Raw genomic sequence first — 20453 nt, forward strand, 5'->3', positions numbered from 1 at the left:
TTCAGGAAGTCTTATTTTTGAGTTGATCACGATGCCTGACGTGACGTCACGTCAGGAACGCCCCTGACTGAGAAAGCGACACACAACGCATTTTGGGTACTTTGTTTGGTCTGAAAACATAAAAGGAAAAATACATAATTAACGCGATGGTGAATCATTGTGTGTCACACCAGCATTACCAATTGCGGTAACACCATAAAAGTGGACACAAATTCTCAGCAGACAAATCAGCCCATTTCCAACGAAGCTTGTGCGCCATCTTGTGCATTTTCTGGGAGCTACATTGGAGTCCTGACGGCTCGAATTGATACAGAAGGACTTCTTTAATCGATTGCAAACATGTATGCTTTCCTCTACAGAACTATTTGAATCATATTCATAACTGGATGAGTAACAAGAAAGCATCTTCTCCGAATCTGAACTCTCTGAAGCCATTGTTTTGTCTGGAGTATCCTGGCGTGCCGTCACGAACAAGGAGGCGGGACCTTCTGAAACTCGCCATTTCCAAGGTCATTTTGAAGCAGTTTTGGGATACTTTAAGTTTTATTGGTGTTTTGCATTTGACTAAAAATAGCAGCCTGCGCGTTTTGGGTATTTTAGATGCTATAAAACGTTTTTCTGATGTCAGTTAGGAAACAAAAAATGGTGTTGGTTGTCCTTCAAACAAAACAAAAAAACCCACTGCATGGTAAATGGGTTGTCGCTCATGTAGCACTTTTTGAGTACTCAAGTGCTCAACTGGGGTTTCAGTATCACTTCGACATGAGGGGTGTTCACACGGCACACATTTGCACCAATGTATTTTGTAGCGATATATCTTAAGTTTTGTGGAGCATTTACATGTAAAAAGCTGCTTACTAAAGAGAAGCGTGTTAAACACTGTGCAGCCTCACTAGCATTCAGATGGCAGTTTCTGTAGCCGTACAATACGATAGTGATACGGAAATAAAGCATATACAGGTGTACACAAGTGTACTTCCTTCTCCAAGCCTTGCCTGTTGACGTATCAAAGCATTTAGTTTTGAGAAGCATTTAGTCCAGAGTAAATTTTTAACCCACCTCCTGAGCAGGGTTAAGCTGCTTTCAGGGGCTACATTGGTGTAATTTTGCACATGTGAATGCTCTACCGGGGCAGGCCCGATGCTATGCCAGAGTAAAAGTTACTGTGCGATCACCCCTATGGTTGCAATTGCCAGGATTCAAACCACCTACCTCTGGTTAGGAAAACAGCACTCTACCACAAGGCCATGCGCCCTACTGAGGCAAAATCCTTGTCACATTTGTATTGAAATATGATGACAGAGTTTTCATCTTGAACAAAAGTTGCTATAGAGTGGATACAAGTCAACTTACTTGGGTCAAGATGAGGAGTGAGCACATTACAACATGTGTGCATACATACACTTACAATTTGACTCAATCGAACATGAATCAAGAGGGTAAATGTGGGTGCACGCTGACTGCAGAGAATGTGATGATCGGCTGCTTGAAAGACAGGACACCCAGGCACCACTCATTCTCTACTCAGTAAGAGCTGGCAGTGCCGATTCTTTTCCCAATGTACACCCTCCAAAGACAAAACAAACAGGAATTATTACTATTAAAAAAGGATCAAAAGGATTAGAAACACCATTTACATCATCAGAATTGTTCAGTAACAACCAATCTGTATCACACCATTCATGTTATTAAAAAAAAGCTTTAATGTGTAGGAAACAGCATTCTTTCTTGGTATCATCAATTAAAAGAAAAAAACAAATCACGAACAATGAACATATATGACAAAGTAACTTTCACAATTAACTAAGGCAGTCGTCTCCAAACCACCTGGCCAGGCACAAGTACCCAAAAAATGGGACATCAAGCACCAGAAAGAAAAAAGGAAAAAAAGAAAGAAAGAAAGACAGAATATTTGATTGATCATCAGTCTGAAAGGTTTATTTATAAAATCAGGTGTATCTACCGGTTAATTAAATTAAAATGTGTGAATGGCTATTAAACATGCAACTTCTTACCCGATTCCGAGGGCGAGGATGTGTGAAATGAGAAGTGACGGGATGAAAACTTGTAGGAATTCAGCAGAGAATACGCCACCTTTCTTCATAACTCCACTTTTTCTCATACTAAGGGATACTGCACGTCGGGGGTGCCTGAAATGGAATTCCCTGAAATAACAAAAACAATTTGCAACATACAATTTAGATTCAATAAAATAAATAGTAAAAGCAAAAATAAGATGCCAAACAGGAAAGAGCCTCACTTGGGTGGAATGTTTTCCGGCCTGCTGGACCAATCAGCAACCCAGTCGACTTCTTTGTTCATTAGGATATCATCCTCTCGGTCTTTGTCTACCCCTTCTTCTTCGGACTACAATTGTCACAGGACAAGATAGTTAGGACTGAAATATAATGATAACCATGAGGTACAGTGGCCCCGCATTCCACATGAAAAAGTGGAATGTGGATCTGTTTTGGTCGGTATGGTTAAAAAAAGATAATCTGAACAGAATATATAGATTGCCATTAGCCGTGGTCAGTCTTTATTTAAGCTTCATCTGTCAAGCATACGTGGCAATCTCCATCCAGCAAAAATATTTAAAGGCCAGATACTGGTAAGATATACATTGATTCAGTACAGTAATTGTTTTGACACATTATCCATTCACACGAGGCCATTGCATAATTCAAAACATGCTTACTGTTCCGACAGTTTTTTATTTATTTTTTTATTTTAGAGTGACCAAGTTCGAAAAAAAAATGCTTTGGGTAAGAGGTGCTAACCCGCAGGTTCCAAAGTGAGATTGGGTTTGAGAAAGACAAATCAAGGAATACATTGTTTTTTTTTACCTGGCCATCTCTCAGACTTGACATCTCCACATCAAAAGTGATTTGACCCTCATTCTGGTCGGGACTCTGTGGCCTATGGGGACTGAATTGACACCAGTGTGGTTAATATGTATGTTTCGAGACTCCAGACAGCATGAACCAAATGTCATAAAACCCACCTATCACATGAAGAACTGCTTGGGCTGGATTCGTGCTGAGCATCCAGGAGGATCCTTTCCATGTCGCCATTGTGAATGGAGGAAGATGACGGCACATGTTCTAGTCCTCCAATTAATGTTTCGTCCATTTCATGGACCAGTTCCAAGGTTTGATTCGTGTCACTGTTAGCATTTATTTGGTCCACGGCATCTGATATTTGCAAGCTCGTGTGCACACTCTGCACTCCTGTATTTCCATTCAACTCTAACTCCACCCAGGAACCTTGGAAACAGCAAAGATTTAAAACGATTGTGTTCAATTTATCCCAATCAGCAGCAATTCTGACATAAGAACTATCGATGCATGAAGCGTTGTTTTTTAAATATATTGCACTGCATCATTGATGCCGTTCATCTATGTGCCACTGCCATACTAACAGCAAGAGCGTTATTTCTCAGCAGGATGATGGCGTTATTCAATTAATTATAGCCAGGCTGGCTTCACACCGAATGCGAACTTCTTTTCCTTTCGGCTTTTCCCTTGAAGGGGTCGCCACAGCAAATCAGTGTCCTCCATCTTTAGAGGTTTGATCTGCATGTTTGTTTTGGCCAAGCTTTTACGCCGGATGCCCTTCCTGACACAACCTTCTGTATTTATCCGGGCTTGGGACCGGCACAAGAAGACTTATGTCCCTTTGTGACTACAGAACAAGCAACTTGCTCAGTAAAAGGCTCCCAAACACAAAATGGTCATCGGCACAGCAACATTAAAAAAAAGAAAAAAGTATACTCACCATTTGATGACAATGCGTTGTATATTAGTGTAATATTTTTAATTTAATACATTTTATTACTTTACATTCTGGTATAGGACGTTAGTCTACATGTTATTACACTACATGAATTTAAGCAAAATTATGTGACGTAGCAGTATCTTTTTCACATTTTGTATTCACAATTGCAGTGGTGGATCACTTGACTTCAGTTTTGCGAGAAGATGCTGGAATGCTAACTAATTGCACGAAACGCCTCTTTCATCCGTTTATATTGTCCAGCCAGACAGGAACGACTGACTGTCAACGACTGAACGGCGTACCCGCGCATGGTCAAATATAATGTATCTATAGCCATGACAACAATGCAGGTCTCTGTTGCGTAACAGACAGGCTGCTCATACGTATCGCTGCAACGAATATAATACTCCTATCTTTAGAAAGATTACTATTTTATTTGTATATTTTGCGCGTGAACAACCCCCTTGCGCGTGAACAAGCCCCGGGGCAGTTATTCGTCTTAAATATTTTTGTTAGCAGTGGTAATGCAATCATGTCGCTTGACCACCCCCCGCCCCCTTTTCAACCAAAGGGACATATGCCTTTGTAACAACGGTAGCATTCTAAATTCCCCCAAATAATTGGTGGCGGCCACGAGAATCTTCAAATAAAAAGCAAGTCTATGTTATAGGTTTTGTCGCAAACTTGTTTTTGTTTTGGTTGGAGTCCGCCCAGCGTGAAGTCGGCTGTGTATTGGCTACAATTCCCATCAGTAAAATAAGTCTGAAGCCCCATTGGCTATCTCCCAGCAACGTCAATTTACAACACCCGCCGCCACCCCAAGAGGATGAGGAAACGCTTTTACCAAACACTGTATAACTTGAAACAAATTACTTTTGCACCATTACGGTCAAAATCAAACACCTGTTGAAGAAACTCTACATAGCTTCAGGTTATAGTAAACATTACATACGAACGATGTTACGTACCGTGAAGTCCGGGTTCTGCTTGATTGTTTTGTTGAGCAGCAGAGGTGGACATGTTGACTTCTGTTTTTGCGAGTCAACATGACTAGGGTTTGTGCGCATGCGCCTAATCTGTCCAGGGTCCAAACAATACAGGATAGCAAATGTCGTCTTTAACTCGGAAAATGACGTGTCTGTCTGCATTCGTCAATGGTCCACGTGCAACTTTCACGATAAAATACGTTTAGGTTTCGATGTATTGTGACGTCAAGAGTCAAACAATTCTTGTCAAAAACAAGGCTTACGTGATGAACGATCCATATGGTGTAGGCTTTCATCGTCGACAGTGGACAAAGTACGAAGAAAATAACTTCGTCATTAATGCCTGCGACATATTAATTCATGAAGATGGCGAGGCATTTGTCACTCACTTATTAAAACAATATTTAAAGCCTTTTAAGTGATCTTATGCTCCAAACAACACTTACACTGATCGGTCATTTATTTTTAATGCCACATTTAATTTCGAAATGTGTTGTGTGCTTTCCATCTGGAAAAACGCCGTCAGAATACAGTAATTTTCCACTACAGTATGACATCCAAATTATTTTCTTTGGTCCAGAACTTCTTGAAAGACAAATTAAACAAAATAGTGTATGACTGTGTCCACAGACACAGGTAGTGTCAGTATTGTAGTTTGGCCATGGCTTCATTACAATTAAACAATTAAAGATCAAACCCCATCAGTTTTAATTGAAGGCGTTTTTTATTTATTACTGAAAACATGTTTTCTTGAAAGTACAATGTTTTGAACAATGGGCAGTGGTAAACCCCCTGAGTGTCTCATATCTGGCATATAAGAAAGAGGAAATGCATCTGTCACCTTAGCGGTTTCTAAAGTCTTAATGGTCAGTAGCTATGAACAGTATTTTATTTAATATATGACAGTTGATGTTTTTGGAGATGGGTGATGATCAGACCTGGAGTTCAAAGACTGGTGAGATTATAAACTGTTATCGCAAGGTTGCCAATAGTACACACAAATTCTAAAAAAGGCCACGAATAATTTTGAAAATACTTAATGACTGAAAAATGTCATGCACAGCACTGAGGAAGTGACAGCACTTATTTGTTGGCATCAACTGCAAAAAAAATTGTTGGTTATAAGACAAAAATTACTCAAAGAAAAAAAACATTCTCAACCCGTTTGTTCCATAGGACTGGCAACTTGTGACAAAGGCGGGAGATGGTTGCGGGATGATGGCTTATAAGGTTTGAGGCAACTTCATTTATAGAAAACAAGCATCTGCAAGCCAAGTGCCTCACAAATTCCCTCCTTAAATAATTATACAGTACATTAAAAACACAGTGTAGATATCCTTTCAAGAAATGAAGGCAAAATTCACTTGACTGGCTTTGAAAAGAGTAAATTGGGGGTGGGGGGAGGCCATTACCCCCTTTACGTCAGAGACAGAATGAACTGCCCATGCATTCGCTGATGTAAGTATGAAGACAAGTCAAACTAGCCATCAGATAGATGGCTAAAATTTTAAACATCTGTGACTATTGCCTTAATTTATACAAAAATATATGAGCTATTGTGCCTATGTTCTCTTTGGAGGTACAGTATAAAACGTAAAAAATGAAGCTTGATTCAAGGCGTAAAGCCATCTACAACAAAAAAGATTTGGGGGAGGTGGCAGCAGCATCGAACTTTGACATCACAAAAAACTTGGGCTAACTTATGTCCAATATACAAGCCTGTTAATGGTAGCCCATTCTCCCTGCAAGGATTGGTCAGGGGTCTTACTAAAGAATTATGATTTAGAGGCATAAAGTACATTTTACTTTGGTGTGATTCCTTTCCATCACCTGCCAGTGTGTTAATACGATTCCTGTCTGTCCACATTCAACCATGTGTTATCAGTCAAGCCCTCTTATACAGTGGTTCATGAAAGCACCCAGCTATACAAAAACTACGAAAAAGCTTGTTTTTCAGGTGACCGTTGTGCCACAGAAGTGAAACTTGGCACACTTACTGTTAAGAATATCAATGTGAACAATGAACAATTTCAGGATATAGATTTAAGAGGGTATGAACAGTAACATTGGTGAAACTCCTTTGAAGACTAACCTGAGGAGAAATCCAAAACTGGCCCTTTACCAATACACAATTAATTCACTGCCAGACGATGTGCAAATATGTTTCCACTACAGTGCCAGGGTTTTTGTCATTTTCACTCAAATTGCAGGACGCACAGAATGTTGAGTTTTAGGACTACATAAACATTCAAAGCAGTGTAAGAAACCTTAGACCTTTTTTCTAATGAAAGAAGAGAGTCTATTTCAAACTTTCTTGTTTGTAGTACTCTGCTTTGAAAGTGGGGATAGCTGTACAAAAGGTAAATGCTCCCCCCTCGTGGCAGGGAAAAACATTGCCAGGGGTCTGACCGAAGATCGAAACGCATCCCCCCGCAAGAAAAAACAAAACCTGAACAAATTTGGGAATGGTGCTCTACGTCATGCTTTTGAATTTCCGAATAAATTCGGGAACGGCAGTGAATGAGTTAATCATGAAATATTTTTTTTTTTTGTGAATTTGGCGAGTTGACAAACATGTTGGTGTAAATAAGGAGTGTCGATGACTTATACAGTGCAGCAGTATTTCATATCAGTGCAATTTAGTCTACAATTAGACATTTTCCTGCTAAAATGATAAAATGTAGGAACCAAGAACGCATTGACAATTAGTCATAGCTCTAAATATACAACTCAGAAATATGTTTGTTTGTTCACATATCTTCCCTTTGGTCTGGCATGCGGTGGTCGCAACCAGCACGTGGATAAACAGGTGCCTACACTGGAGGGGAAGTACATAAGCCCCCGAATCCCAAAGTTGATACAGTAATTAGCTCGACAAGGCCTGCATGTTCATTACACATAGAATGTGTTCTTGTGATGATCGGTCATACTCAAGGTCTGAGACAGACTGGAACACTTAGACCTGTCTGTGAAATGGAGCAGAAATGACCCATCAAATGCTAGTTAAATTTGTCCTGGAATATATAGAGATTATTGGTGGTGGCCACAGCAATAATGTTGTCCAGGGGATGCCAAGCAGTGTGGAGGATTTTCTTGTTAAAGTCCAAACTGTCAACACTGATCTCATCCTTCTTGCGCTTCCCGCCCGAGCTTACTTTGCGGGGTTTCAGGACAGACTGTGGTTTGCTGTTCTCCCTTGATGCCTCGAGGGTCACATCTTGCCTGTAGCCTCGGTCAAACATCCTGAAGAAGTTATTGTAGGAACCTGTCATGACCACACTGCAGACAGGGCAAAGTGTGATAATGAGACAGTGTGAGCTGCACAGTCAACAAAACTAACAAATTAACACTAAAATAAATGTTAGTGTTGACAAAAAAACAAGTAACTTGACACCAGCTGTGGATATTAACATCTGGGAAACAGAATAAAGATGCCAGAAAGAAAATCAATCCAGAGAATGTCTGTTCTAACCTGTCGTTCCCATTCCAACAGCATTCAAATTTATCAAAGATGCAATCATTCTCGTAGAGTGAACACAACTTGCTCCTGAGATACTCGTGTACCTGATAAAGGACAACAATTTGAAAAAAAACAAGCATTGGACTGTATCTGAATGGTTTGGCTTGACCACATATACAATACATACCTGGTAAGTCACCACCGGACGAGTCTCCATGTTGAGGTCCCAGATTTTGATGGACAGGTAATCACGTGTCATCATGTAACGTCCACTGTGGCTGAACTTTACATCAGAGATAGATGATGTTATTTCTGAGAAGAAGGAACGATTGTTTGGATCCTCTGGCTCTTCAAAAACTGTGAACAAAACAACATACTTTGTACAGTAAGGTTGCCAGGCACCACATGAAGAAGACTGGAAATGGAAATCTGAATTTGAGTTGGGTGGAGTCCCAATAGGGGCTGCTTCTGCTTACATTTGGCATGGTTGTCACACAGTGCCGACATTCTCATGTCGCATAAGCGGATGGCCCCTTTACTGCTACTGTACACAAACGTATTGCATTGGTTAGGATGGAACTCTGATGCTGTGATCACCTCGGTCAATTCCTCCATGTTAGCTGGCTTAATGTCAACAATATCTGAAGAGGGAAAAGTTCAGGTCCAATAGGATGAGGAAACTTCCCAACTTTAAATTACAACAGGAAAAAGGACCAAACATTTGCCCGATTATCATCAGAAAAAAGAATGACTGAGACTTGTGATCCTTTTTGTAATCGATTATTCTGTTATCAATTTTGTTGATTAATTGATGAATCCGTTTTAAAAATCGATTTAATTTCTATTCCTTTAGTCAAACACATGACAACTATCAAATTGATTAATTATGATTCAGTGACTGGCTTGGTTTGTAACATGTTAAAAGCTAAATGTTTTTTTTTTGACTCAATAATCACACACTTACATAGAGGGGGGAAGAAGATTGATAAAATTAACCGCTGAGCATTTGGACAGTTTTACATTTAAAAAGATAGCCTAACAACTCATAGATTATCCAAAATAATGATACATTTAAACATCGATTATGAGTTAATCAAGACACTAAGTCAAGAGATGGTATTTTTTTCACATTACAATTATAATATTAATTTGATTGATTGAGAAGATGTATTTTTGTGCAGCAACCCGCTCACATTGCAGTCGGTACATTTGCCTCCAATAAGCAGACGGAATGAATCTTTCAACCGAGAGACTTCGGACATGAACAGAACCATGCAAGAGTACATCTGCCCTTTACAGTCTCTCTAACAACCGCACGTTCCCACAGTGGAAAGGATATGCTCAATGACTAGCCTAGAAAACATAAGGAGTTTCTAACAGACTGCCGATGATGTCCACAAGGATCTTGAAGAGAAAGGATACTAAAGCTGCGATCAGTGATCTCCAAATGCCACAGGTTGATGCGAAGATCATCCGCGGATAGGTATGTTTCACAATCACTGTTAACTGAGATGGAATTGATGTGGTAGGTGTGAGCGTTTGCAAAGACTCGACGGGGGCTGGCCTCCACCATCAGGTCCATGGACCTGAATATTGGTACCTAGGGGACACAACCTTTTAAAAAAAATCTTTTTTCAGACAAAGTGATAAAATGTTAAAATGCGATGGCTGCAAACAAAAAAATAAGAAACCTCCGATACCCACCCGTAGTGTTGTGACTGTATTTGGATCTCTGTATCGACCGTCATCTTCTTTCAAATTGTAACCTTCCGGACGCTTGTCTCGCTCACTAATTTTCCACAGCTTGATGGTTTTATCTGAAAAAAGGACAACAGAACATTTAAAATCAATACGACACACCGATCAATATCATACTTTTAAACAGCTGGATCTGTCACAAAGCGCTTCAAAGCTTCAAAACAGTTAACACAAAGTAAAATATAAATCAATAATTATTACAAATCTGTGGCTGCTGACGCCATCAGGTGGGTGGCGAGACAAATACAACTTTGGAGTTAAAAATCCATCAACTCGTCATTTAAAAGCAGATACAGTACAAACTTTTTACCAATGTGGTATCTGAAATGTTTTGTCATAGCAAGTTAACCAGTACAGTCAAGCCAGAAATTATTTTTTCTCTCTCTCTCTTTTGCTAGACTTTTATTTCTGCTTTTGTGTATTGCATGAAGATTTTTTTTGCATTTTCAAAAATTATGTATTTGGCCAAAAATCAGGAAAAAAGCTGCATAGCATTCTGTCGGGGATGACAAGTTAACTTGCCATTTGTGGATAAAAGGAAGTGAGCAGCATTCTTCTGGGGAAGCCAGCGGATCTTGTTGATCTTCTCCTCAATCTCAAGGCTCTTCAGGTAGTCAAACTCAGGTTCATGGCTCTGAAATGTGCTGTAGACATTGTATTCTCCGCAGCACTGAGGTTGATTCTTACTCTTAAAAATAAACAATAACAACGATCATGTCAGGTATGATAATGCAAAACTGCAAATGTGGGGCACGTAGATTCAAACATCGATGTGCCTACATAAAAAATACCTCTGGCTCCTGTTGGAAGATGACGACACGGCCTCCTTTATCACCAGTTGCAAGCAATTCCCCAGAGTGGTTGAACTCAACAGTGGATATGATATCAGCTGTCAACATAGGATTGGAGCAATCATTTTCTTTGAACATTGCATACAACATAACATGTAACTTCTTTTCCTTTCGTCTTTTCCCTTCAAGGGGCCGCCACAGCAAATCAGTGTCCACCAACATAACATTGGATTGGATTTGCCTTTATTAGTCTCACAGTGGAGAAATTTACATTTAATGTAAATTGTTGTTACATTTCATGTAACAACAATGTCAAACCTTTGGTGGCCCTGACAACATGAAGCTCGCTTATTTTGTCCGTTATAAGAAGCAAGGAAAATGCCAGTCAGGATAAAAACACAAGAGACCAGTGACACAAGCCTGTACACATACACGAGCCCATGTATGCATGCATGCACACACGCATGCACACACAATCCCTGGAAGTCTTGTATCTCTGCAATTGATGTATTATATGTCTCTATCATTCATCCATCATTCCAGTCACATTAAGTAGCTGGGAGAACTCACAATTGGCAACTAGAAGAGCATTTACAACAAATCACAACAAGTCGTACAAAAATCAATCCGTCTTTACTGCCTGGCACTGTTGTGAAGATTTTTTCTCAACACAACGTCTTAAACAATCTGGCCCAAACAAAGTGCCTGATAAAGTTCGTCTCCGTCCGTATAAGCTCATAAAAATACTAACAATGCTGAATGAATAGAAAGCAATTGTTTTCGTTGTCCAGTTAAATTCCACATTATTCTGTTGCTGGTGAACAGATGGTTACAAGTGAGTAGTTTGGATGACAAATGTAGTATTTGTTGCACAGGGGGAGTATAAAATGTTCTTTTCCTTTCAGCTTTTCCCTTCAAGGGATCGCCACAGCGAATCAGTATCCTCCATCTTCAGAGGTTTGATTCGCATGTTTGTTTTGGCCAAGCTTTTACGTCGGATGCCCTTCCTGACACAACCCTCTGTATTTATCCGGGCTAGGGACCGGCACAAGAAGACACTGGCTTATGTCCCCTCGTGGCTACAGAACAAACAACTCTATGAAGTTAATAAAGATGAAGATGCTCAGTAAAAGGCTCCCAAACACAAATTTTAAATACTGATATGTATGGCGTATTCACACTACAACTGTTGAATTTCCCTAAATTCTAATAAAACACCAGAAACGGAAAATGACCTATTGTACTTTTTTTGAGAAGGGGGAGAACCTGAAGTTTGCAGTTTGCATTTGTAATATAGTATTTGTGTTTCGTCTGTCTTCAAACTTTCTTCAAAAGTTGTACAATTGTGGCAGCACCACCTGAAGGCGAACCCTACGCCAAAACGGTGCCACATTTATGGTGCGTCGGAAGAATGATGGGAAACGTGTTGTAGCATATGTCATACTGCTACAGAATGTTGCGAAAGGTCGTAAAGCAGCGGTGACGTCACGACTGCAGGTAGACGAACATGGCGGCGCAATAAAGACGTTGACAAAGCTAGTATTCTCCTCTCATTCCTCTGACATAACACGTGCGGGAAGCATTAACCCGAAAACCATTGTTTGTCTCACAATGGAGTATTTTGTGTGGATTAAACCTTTTTAAGATTTTAGAGCTGTTCACTGTTAACAAGTTAAAAAAAATCCGATCGCCAATTTGATCAGACAGAATATTGAGCGATCTATCCAATCCGGAGAAGTCTGAGATGGCGAACGAGTAGGCAGCCGTCAGCAAGTGCTCTCACGAGCTTTGCTTTTTTTTATTGTTTTTGTCTTATTTTTGTGTTTTCTTTTGTCACTTTGTGTTGTTGTGCCTTTGTGTAAAGCTTATTAAAGCTTGCAATCACTTGCTGGTCCTTGGGCTGCAGGAGAGGGGTTGGGAGGGAGGAATTTTACCTTAAATTAAAATCACCCTGAAGTTCCTCCTCCAAATTTGGTGGATGCGCTGTGGCATTGTCAAGGAGAAGAAGACACTTGAGAGGGAGTCCTTTCTCCTCGAGATATTTCCTCACTGAAGGAGTGAAAATATCATGCATCCAGTCGTGCTTTCTCGCATATAATTGCTTTATTCACACTGTCGCCGGATAGCTGCTTTTCATTAATCCAAATTAACAGAAGTTTTTCAACCAGAAGTTTTTCGTGAACTTCCCAAATATAAGCAGCATATTGACTGTTTTACCAGAGGAGAAAGTATTCTAGATCATTGTTACACAGCACTCAAAGGCGCATACCGGTCTGTTGCGCATGCAGCATTGGGTCTTTCTGACCACTATTTAATCCACTTAATTCCCACATACAAACAGAAACTCAAATGTGTAAAACCGGTAGTCAAGACAGTTAAAACATGGACAGATGAAGCAAAGTTATCGCTACAAGAATGCTTAGACTGCACTGATTGGAGCGTCTTTGAAACTTCAACGGACACATTGGATGAATACACAGACACTGTAACATCATACATCAGTTTCTGTGAGGACATGTGTGTACCAACAAAGTCCTTCCGCTCATTCAACAACAACAAGCCATGGTTCACTCCAAAACTCAGGCAGCTTAGGAAAGAGAAAGAATCCGCATTTAAAAGCGGTGATTGAGCAGTTTACAAACTCGCCCGAAACAGACTGACGAAGGAAATTAACATCGCAAAGAAACGTTATGCGGAGAGGCTTAACAAACAGTTCTCCGCTAACGACTCTGCATCGGTGTGGAATGGCCTGAAAGCAATAACAAATTATCGTTTACCTTCCCCCCAAGCAGTGTACAACAATGGTATGGCTGATGAGTTAAATACATACTTTTGCCGATTTGAAAAGGACACCCCCATTTCCCCGGTCTGCCCACCATTACCAGAAACTACCGTATCTCCGCCCTCTGCCCTACAGATCCACGAAATGGACGTTAGACGGCTCTTCAAGCAGCAAAAGATCAAGAAAGCTGCAGGACCTGACAGAGTGTCCCCCTCCTGCCTGAGAGTCTGCGCTGACCAGCTGGCTCCGGTCTTCACACAAATCTTCAACAGATCCCTGGAGCAGTGTGAAGTCCCATCCTGCTTCAAACAGTCTACTATCGTCCCAGTTCCAAAGAAACCAGCACCCTCGGGATTGAACAACTATAGACCTGTCGCTCTGACGTCTGTGGTCATGAAGTCCTTTGAACGCCTCGTGCTGAACCACCTAAAGAACATCACCGGACCTCTGCTAGATCCTCTTCAGTTTGCCTACCGGGCAAACAGGTCTGTGGAGGATGCGGTCAACATTGGACTGCATCACATCCTCGACCACCTTGACAACACAGGAACCTACGCAAGGATCCTGTTTGTGGACTACAGCTCTGCGTTCAATACCATCATCCCAGAACTCCTCATCCCCAAACTTCTCCAGCTTGGTGTGTCCCCCACGATCTGCCAGTGGACCCTCAGCTTCCTGACAGGACGGACACAACAGGTCAGACTGGGAAATATATCATCCACAACACGAACCACGAGCACTGGAGCCCCGCAGGGATGCGTCCTCTCTCCATTGCTCTTCTCTCTCTACACAAACGACTGCACCTCAACGCACCCAGCTGTCAAATTCATAAAGTTCGCAGACGACACCACGGTCATCGGTCTCATCAAAGACGGCGACGAATCTGCGTACCGACAACAAGTGGAGCAGCTGGAGCTCTGGTGCAGCCGTCACAACCTGGAGCTGAACACGCTCAAGACAGTTGAGATGATGGTGGACTTCAGGAAACATCCATCACCACAGCTACCCCTCACACTATCCAACTGCCTGGTGTCAACCGTTGAGACCTTCAAGTTCCTGGGAATCACAGTCTCCCAGGACATGAAGTGGGAGGTCAACACCAACTCTATCCTGAAAAAGGCCCAACAGAGAATGTACTTCCTGAGGCTGCTAAAGAAGCATGGCCTGCCACAGGAGGTGCTGCAACATTTCTACACGGCTGTCATCGAATCCATTCTGTGTTCTTCCATCACCGTTTGGTTCGGGGCCGCCACAAAAATGGACAAAATCCGACTTCAACGGACAGTTAGGACGGCGGAAAAAATCATTGGCACCACCCTACCAACTCTCGAGGACTTGCATACTGCAAGAATCCAAACTAGGGCGCGGAAAATCCTACTGGACCCTCCGCACCCTGCCCACCACCTTTTCCAGCTACTCCCCTCAGGCAGGCGCTACCGATCCATGCGCACCAAATCCAGCAGACATTTAAACAGCTTCTTCCCCCAAGCCATTAACTCTTTGAACTCTTTCAACAGTAGCCAAAATGGAACTGTATAGTGCCACTTAGCAGTTTTTTTTTTGACAACGATACTAGTGCAGCGTGTTCTACCAGAAACAAATTCCTTGTGTGTTCTACATACTTGGCAATAAAGATGATTCTGATTCTGATGATTCTGATTCTGAACTTCTTCGATTGCCCGAGACAGTTGCTTTGACAGCACGGAAACACCTTTTGCAACAGACGCACCTTTGATGGCTTCTCTGTTGTGGAGGATGGTAGCAATGGTTGACTTAGCATAGCCGTACTGGGCCGCTAAATCAGACAAACGCACACCTCGTTCGTGTTTTCAATTATCTCCTTCTTCTCCTTGATGGTGATTTTGTTTTGTGTCTTCTTCGGCTGAACACGAGCGTATGGTGGTATTTCTTTTCGGTCCCATAATAGTAAAATTATCTGCAAAACGCTCCTTGGAGGCGATCGACGTGTGCATTCAATGAGAGGGTGTGTGGAAAGGTGCGCTGGCTGGAGCGCTGTTCGGTCGTGTGCTTCCGCCGAAGATCCGAAGATCACTCCACCAGATCCGAAGATCCCTCCGCCAGATCCGAAGATCACCCCGCCAACCGTGGTGGGTGTGTATCGCGAAAAGTAGTGCGTCCTCCAAAGTTTAATTTTCATAAATTTGATGTTCATAAACCGAAAATTTCGTAAGGCAAGGTGTTCGTAAACCGAGGTCTCACTGTACCGCCTTTTTATACAGAAGGTGAGTGGGAAAGCGCAGTGCAAAACTACATGAGAAAATGCAAGTTCATTTCAGGACAGCATACAGTGGCGGACTCTTTTGCCAATAATTCACACAGCTGAAGTAGTCTATTATGGGGAGAAGAAAATTGAAGACAAGTCACAAGAGAATCGCAAGAAATAGCTCTGGGATTCTACAGTTGTCAGGCAACGCACACACATTTCAAAGCATGATGGTGTCCAGTAGTTATGAGAATATTTTTAGCTGCAGATTGACAGATCAAGCTTCAGCAAGAGATGTGAACAACACTGCAATAAATGTTGTAGAAACGCATTTACACCTACTCGAGATTAAATTTATCAAACAGATTTACGGTAAACACTGTAGCTTTACTTCAGCAATAACTGTATCGCAGTAATATATTAACGTTTGTAAAGTAGGGCCAAAATAATTTTGAATCATCATGCTTTGTGCTTGTAATATCATATTATTGTACAAATATAAACACTCCGCTTTTGAACTATTAAAGTTGAAACAAGTCCAAATGTCACTGTTTTCAATCCATTCTGTCACGCTCTCTCGGTTGTCTGCCTGTCTCTTTAATGTTTAAACCACGTGCCCTCACTGCTGCGTTCTTGACCAATCATGTGGCTTTAACTGACGAGTGGGGGCGGGGAATAGAGGACCAAAACAAGACGTCTGCCATTTTCTTGTTAGGAGAACGGGCTCGTTCGCGAACGACACATCACTCATTATGGCAGCTCCGTGTGTATCCCGAAAAACAGTTCGTATGCAATAAATTTAACATTGGTAAACCGAAAAGTTCGTAAGCCAAGGGGTTCGTAAACCGAGGTATCACTGTACTTATATTAACATTTAAAGCCATTCATAACCTTGTCCCCCCATATCTGTCTAACCTTCAAATTTCCGTTCCCTCCCGGTCGCTCAGATCCTCATCCTCCCTCCACTTCTGTGTGCCCTCTGCACGTCTCACCACGGTGGGGTGCAGAGCTTTCAGACTCTCTGCTCCCAAACTCTGAAACTCACTTCCACCCAATTTCCGAAATATTGACTCTCTTCCCACCTTCAAATGCCACCTCAAAACCCATCTGTTTAAAAATGCATTCACATTTGAGTTTAATCAGCTTTTATTATTTATAATTTTATTCATGTTGTTATTGCTCTGGTGTTTATAGTTCTTTCAATTGTAAAGTGTTCTTGGGTAATTTGAAAGGCGCTTTGTAAATTAAATGTATTATTAATCCAATTGTAGCACGATTCAGCATACTGGTAGGGCACACGAGTGGAATGCATGTATCTTCAGGCAGTGTTTTACCACAACTAGTAGCAGTGGTACACAATAAAAAGGTCTTAAAAACGATTTTATTACACTTGTGAAAATATTCGTAAACTATCGAACTGCAAAAATGACACTAGGAAATAAAAAATGAAGTCATGTCTCCATAAATGTGACATTTCAGATATCATAAATCGGGAGATTTTCGTACTTGCGATTCTGTGGTGATGTGGGGGGCACTAAGACCATGTATCTCAGCCAGCAGGTGTACAGCAAGGGGCGTGGTTATGATAACAATATTTGACCTCATTTTCCCATGTTCAAGTCAGATACACTTCTTAGCCGTTGGAATAAACATGTCTCCACATTCAGTCGTGTGTGAGCTCCTACCTCAACGGCTACAGCGCATGTTAAAATAATGTGAGCGTTAGAAAATGCTTTCATTGTTTATTTATACATTCAATTAGTACTCTGCTAAAATAGCAAAAATATCATGTCTTTCCTTTGTTTTTGGTGTAAAGAAGCACAAGAACATTAGGAAAATATTGACATTTAATGAACTATCCTTTTACAAAACATTTCATGAAACACCTCATCTTTCCTTAGACAAATGTGCAATTTACTTTTATCATTCACAAATATGCATTGCAACTGATCCCAATGATTATACAAAGGCACAAAACTTTAATTTGTACTGAAAAATATAGTAATGCACTTTAAGATTAAATGAGACTTTTAAAGAAAGGGATTTTTTAAACCACTTACACATACGCATATAAAATCTAAATGTAATCCCTGCGTACACCTTACAAACTAAGGGGAGTGATTCTAAATTTGTAATGAAGAAAGTGTTCACGTGTCCTGTAAATCTGTAAACTTCATACATGAAACATACATACACATACAATACATACTGAAAATATATGGAGTTGTATGAACAGTAGAATTCCATCACAGAACTTTTGTTTTGAAGCTGCTGACTAACATTAAAGTGTGGTATGGCAGGCTGTGGGTAATGTTGCTGTCGCTGAGAAGTTTGTCAAACTGACGATGGTTCAGACCTCTGGAAATTTACAGTGCGAACAACCACCTCCATGACGTGGTCCATTTTCAGCGACTTGCAACACAATGCCTCCTGGTGCAAAATACAGTGAAATGTCCAGAAACGATCTCCTCCATTAAGGGCTTGTACTTTGTCTTTGAACTTTGTCACAACACCTGCTTTCTTTACGATTATGGATGACGCCCCGTCTGTAGCCAGGCTGACAGCGCGGGACCAGTTCACTCCAACTCTGTCCAATACAGCAACGACAGAGCCGAAAATGTCCTCGGCTGTTGTGGTGTCCATCATTAGCACCAACTCAAGAAACTCTTCAGTAACAGTCAATGTCTCATCAACTCCTCGAATAAATAAGGTCCGTTGGGCCACGTCTGTGATGTCAGTGCTCTTGTCAATTGCCACGGAAAATGCAATAAATCCTCTCTGCTATAGTATTCCTCGTCAGGCTAATATTGGCAAAAGCTTGTCGCTTCTCGGAACATACAAGTTCAGCCGCCTTCATCATGCATCGTTTAACAAACTCATCGTCGAAATAGGGCCTCGATGCTAATGCTATTTCACTAGCAATTAGGTAGCTGGCTTTTACCGCTGCTTCACTGACTTCTCGGCTCCGGATGAAAGTTGACTGCTGTTTCCTCAGACCCGCCAGCAATTCGTTAATCTCTTCTCTTCTCAGTTGTCCTTGCAACCCGTCATATTTTTTCGCTGTGATGAGTCCCGTACTGGCGTCGAATATTATATTCCTTCAATACTGAAACTTGTTGCAAACACACCAAGCACAAAGGTTTTCCGTGCATCTCTGTAAATAAATAGGACGTGGTCCATGTTTCTTTGAAAATTCTACACTCCTTATCTACTTTTCTCCGTTTGGATAACGACATTTTGGCTAATGAGGGTGTAGCGGAGAGGTAGAGACCAAGATATTAACAACGTCGTAACAAGCAGCAGATGGCGCATTGACACCGTCGGCTGTTTTCAGTCTGTCTCAGTGATGCGGCGTGTCTTCTACTCAGATGGAAAGAGTGCGCCCCTTAGCGGATAATCCATGAATTGCAGTGAATCAAAAATATTAATTCCATGTCTTTTATGCATTTTTCCACTTTCAAATTATCCTGCGGGCCTGATCGAACCTCTTCGGGGGCCGGTTCCGGCCCGCGGGCCGTATGTTTGACACCCCTGTCTTTGGGAGCCTTTACTGAGCGAGTTGCTTGTTCTGTAGCCACAAAGGGACATAAGTCTTCTTGTGTGCTTTATTGTCTTACTATTAAGGACTAGTGCACCAATCTTAAACCTGATAGGACAGCTACCAAATGCATATTTAAACGGCGTAGAGGCACCCAGTGTCGATGAAAACGTATTCAAATTTACTTACCATCCGCAACATCGTCATCTATTGCTCCTTTGACTTGGGAAAAGCACCATTGCATCTCGTCACTCTCACCACCGACCCCTACAGGAGGCATAAATACACTTTTGCAGAAACCACATCAAACGAAGAGTAACTTTGTTCGGAGTAACATGCGAGGAACACACACTATGCATACTAGATACTGCGTAGCATGCTAGCAAACGCCTTGTTCAATATCAACGGACGAGATCAATTTGCGTTATATTCGTTATATTATATTATACTCACTGATCGATGGCGGCAGTATCATCGTGTCGTTTAAGTTTTACCTGACATGGTCGTGGTCCAGGGAAAGGGACAGGGGGGTCTTTGAAGCGGGATCAAGTCCTGGACTGTGAACCGCTGTTGTTATTGACCAGGCTGCTAATGACTGCCGATGAGCTGTGGAGGAGTTGAGCTTCAAGCGCCGCCAATGTTTTTAAGACAAGCGTAAACAATCTTGGCTCAGTTGTTACAAAATATATATATATATATCTGATATGGAATGGTAACAACGTATTGCTAGGCACACGGGTGAAGACTTTGCAGTCTACCTTTAAGAATTTCCTCTTCCCTGCCTCTCCCCGCATCACACTTTCAAAATGGCCAACGCGTGCGGCGCTGAGAAATAATACCAGTCTCGTACCAGGAAAGCGGCGAGGGTGAGCCAAGAAAATAATAAATATTTTAGTTCTGAATCATTAATCGGTGGCAAATAGGTTAATACCCCACCAGAAATTGAGACGGGTTGAACCATAGTATACTTTTTTTTTTACTTAAAAGTGGCAATAATTTGCGTCAGATATAAACCGGAAACGCCAATCTCAATCCGTATGTTCTTGGACTCCGAAAAATCAAATGCAAAGCGCAGTTTGGGACGCGAAAAAAACTGTTTTACATTTGATCGTTTAATACAGTTTACCTTAAATTTTC

At 41.4% G+C, this 20453-nt stretch overlaps 2 protein-coding genes across 2 annotated transcripts; both read right to left on the bottom strand.

The window, feature by feature from the left end:
- Nucleotides 1-4892, bottom strand: bnip3la (BCL2 interacting protein 3 like a). Its single transcript, XM_088994697.1, has 6 exons — nucleotides 4746-4892; nucleotides 3005-3266; nucleotides 2847-2928; nucleotides 2261-2367; nucleotides 2016-2165; nucleotides 1-1567 (listed from the first exon to the last, which is right to left on the bottom strand). The coding sequence occupies exons 1-6, from the start codon at nucleotides 4795-4797 to the stop codon at nucleotides 1525-1527; spliced, it is 696 nt and encodes a 231-aa protein (XP_088850823.1). The 5' UTR covers nucleotides 4798-4892; the 3' UTR covers nucleotides 1-1524.
- Nucleotides 4893-5468: 576 nt separating this feature from the next.
- Nucleotides 5469-20103, bottom strand: LOC148899457 (serine/threonine-protein phosphatase 2A 55 kDa regulatory subunit B alpha isoform-like). Its single transcript, XM_088994703.1, has 11 exons — nucleotides 20075-20103; nucleotides 19811-19922; nucleotides 19506-19583; nucleotides 10773-10870; nucleotides 10504-10669; nucleotides 9928-10040; nucleotides 9646-9823; nucleotides 8700-8864; nucleotides 8411-8580; nucleotides 8236-8327; nucleotides 5469-8042 (listed from the first exon to the last, which is right to left on the bottom strand). The coding sequence occupies exons 2-11, from the start codon at nucleotides 19815-19817 to the stop codon at nucleotides 7763-7765; spliced, it is 1347 nt and encodes a 448-aa protein (XP_088850829.1). The 5' UTR covers nucleotides 19818-19922; nucleotides 20075-20103; the 3' UTR covers nucleotides 5469-7762.
- Nucleotides 20104-20453: the final 350 nt, after the last annotated feature.

This window comes from Hippocampus bargibanti, linkage group LG04 (assembly GCF_051943395.1).
Source record: "Hippocampus bargibanti isolate YZ-2025 linkage group LG04, ASM5194339v1, whole genome shotgun sequence".
In the NCBI taxonomy this organism is placed as follows: Eukaryota; Metazoa; Chordata; class Actinopteri; order Syngnathiformes; family Syngnathidae; genus Hippocampus; species Hippocampus bargibanti.

Coding starts and splice junctions, on each gene's coding strand:
- LOC148899457 (XM_088994703.1), bottom strand. Junction 10,041..10,503: donor CTTCCTTTTATCCACAAATG/GCAAGTTAACTT, acceptor TCCTTTTTTCAG/ATAAAACCATCAAGCTGTGG. Junction 8,581..8,699: donor GTGTGACAACCATGCCAAAT/GTAAGCAGAAGC, acceptor TTTTGTTCACAG/TTTTTGAAGAGCCAGAGGAT.
- bnip3la (XM_088994697.1), bottom strand. CDS start 4,797: ATGTCCACCTCTGCTGCTCAACAAAACAATCAAGCAGAACCCGGACTT. Junction 3,267..4,745: donor AGCAGAACCCGGACTTCACG/GTACGTAACATC, acceptor GCTGTTTCCAAG/GTTCCTGGGTGGAGTTAGAG. Junction 2,929..3,004: donor AGCAGTTCTTCATGTGATAG/GTGGGTTTTATG, acceptor GTGTCAATTCAG/TCCCCATAGGCCACAGAGTC.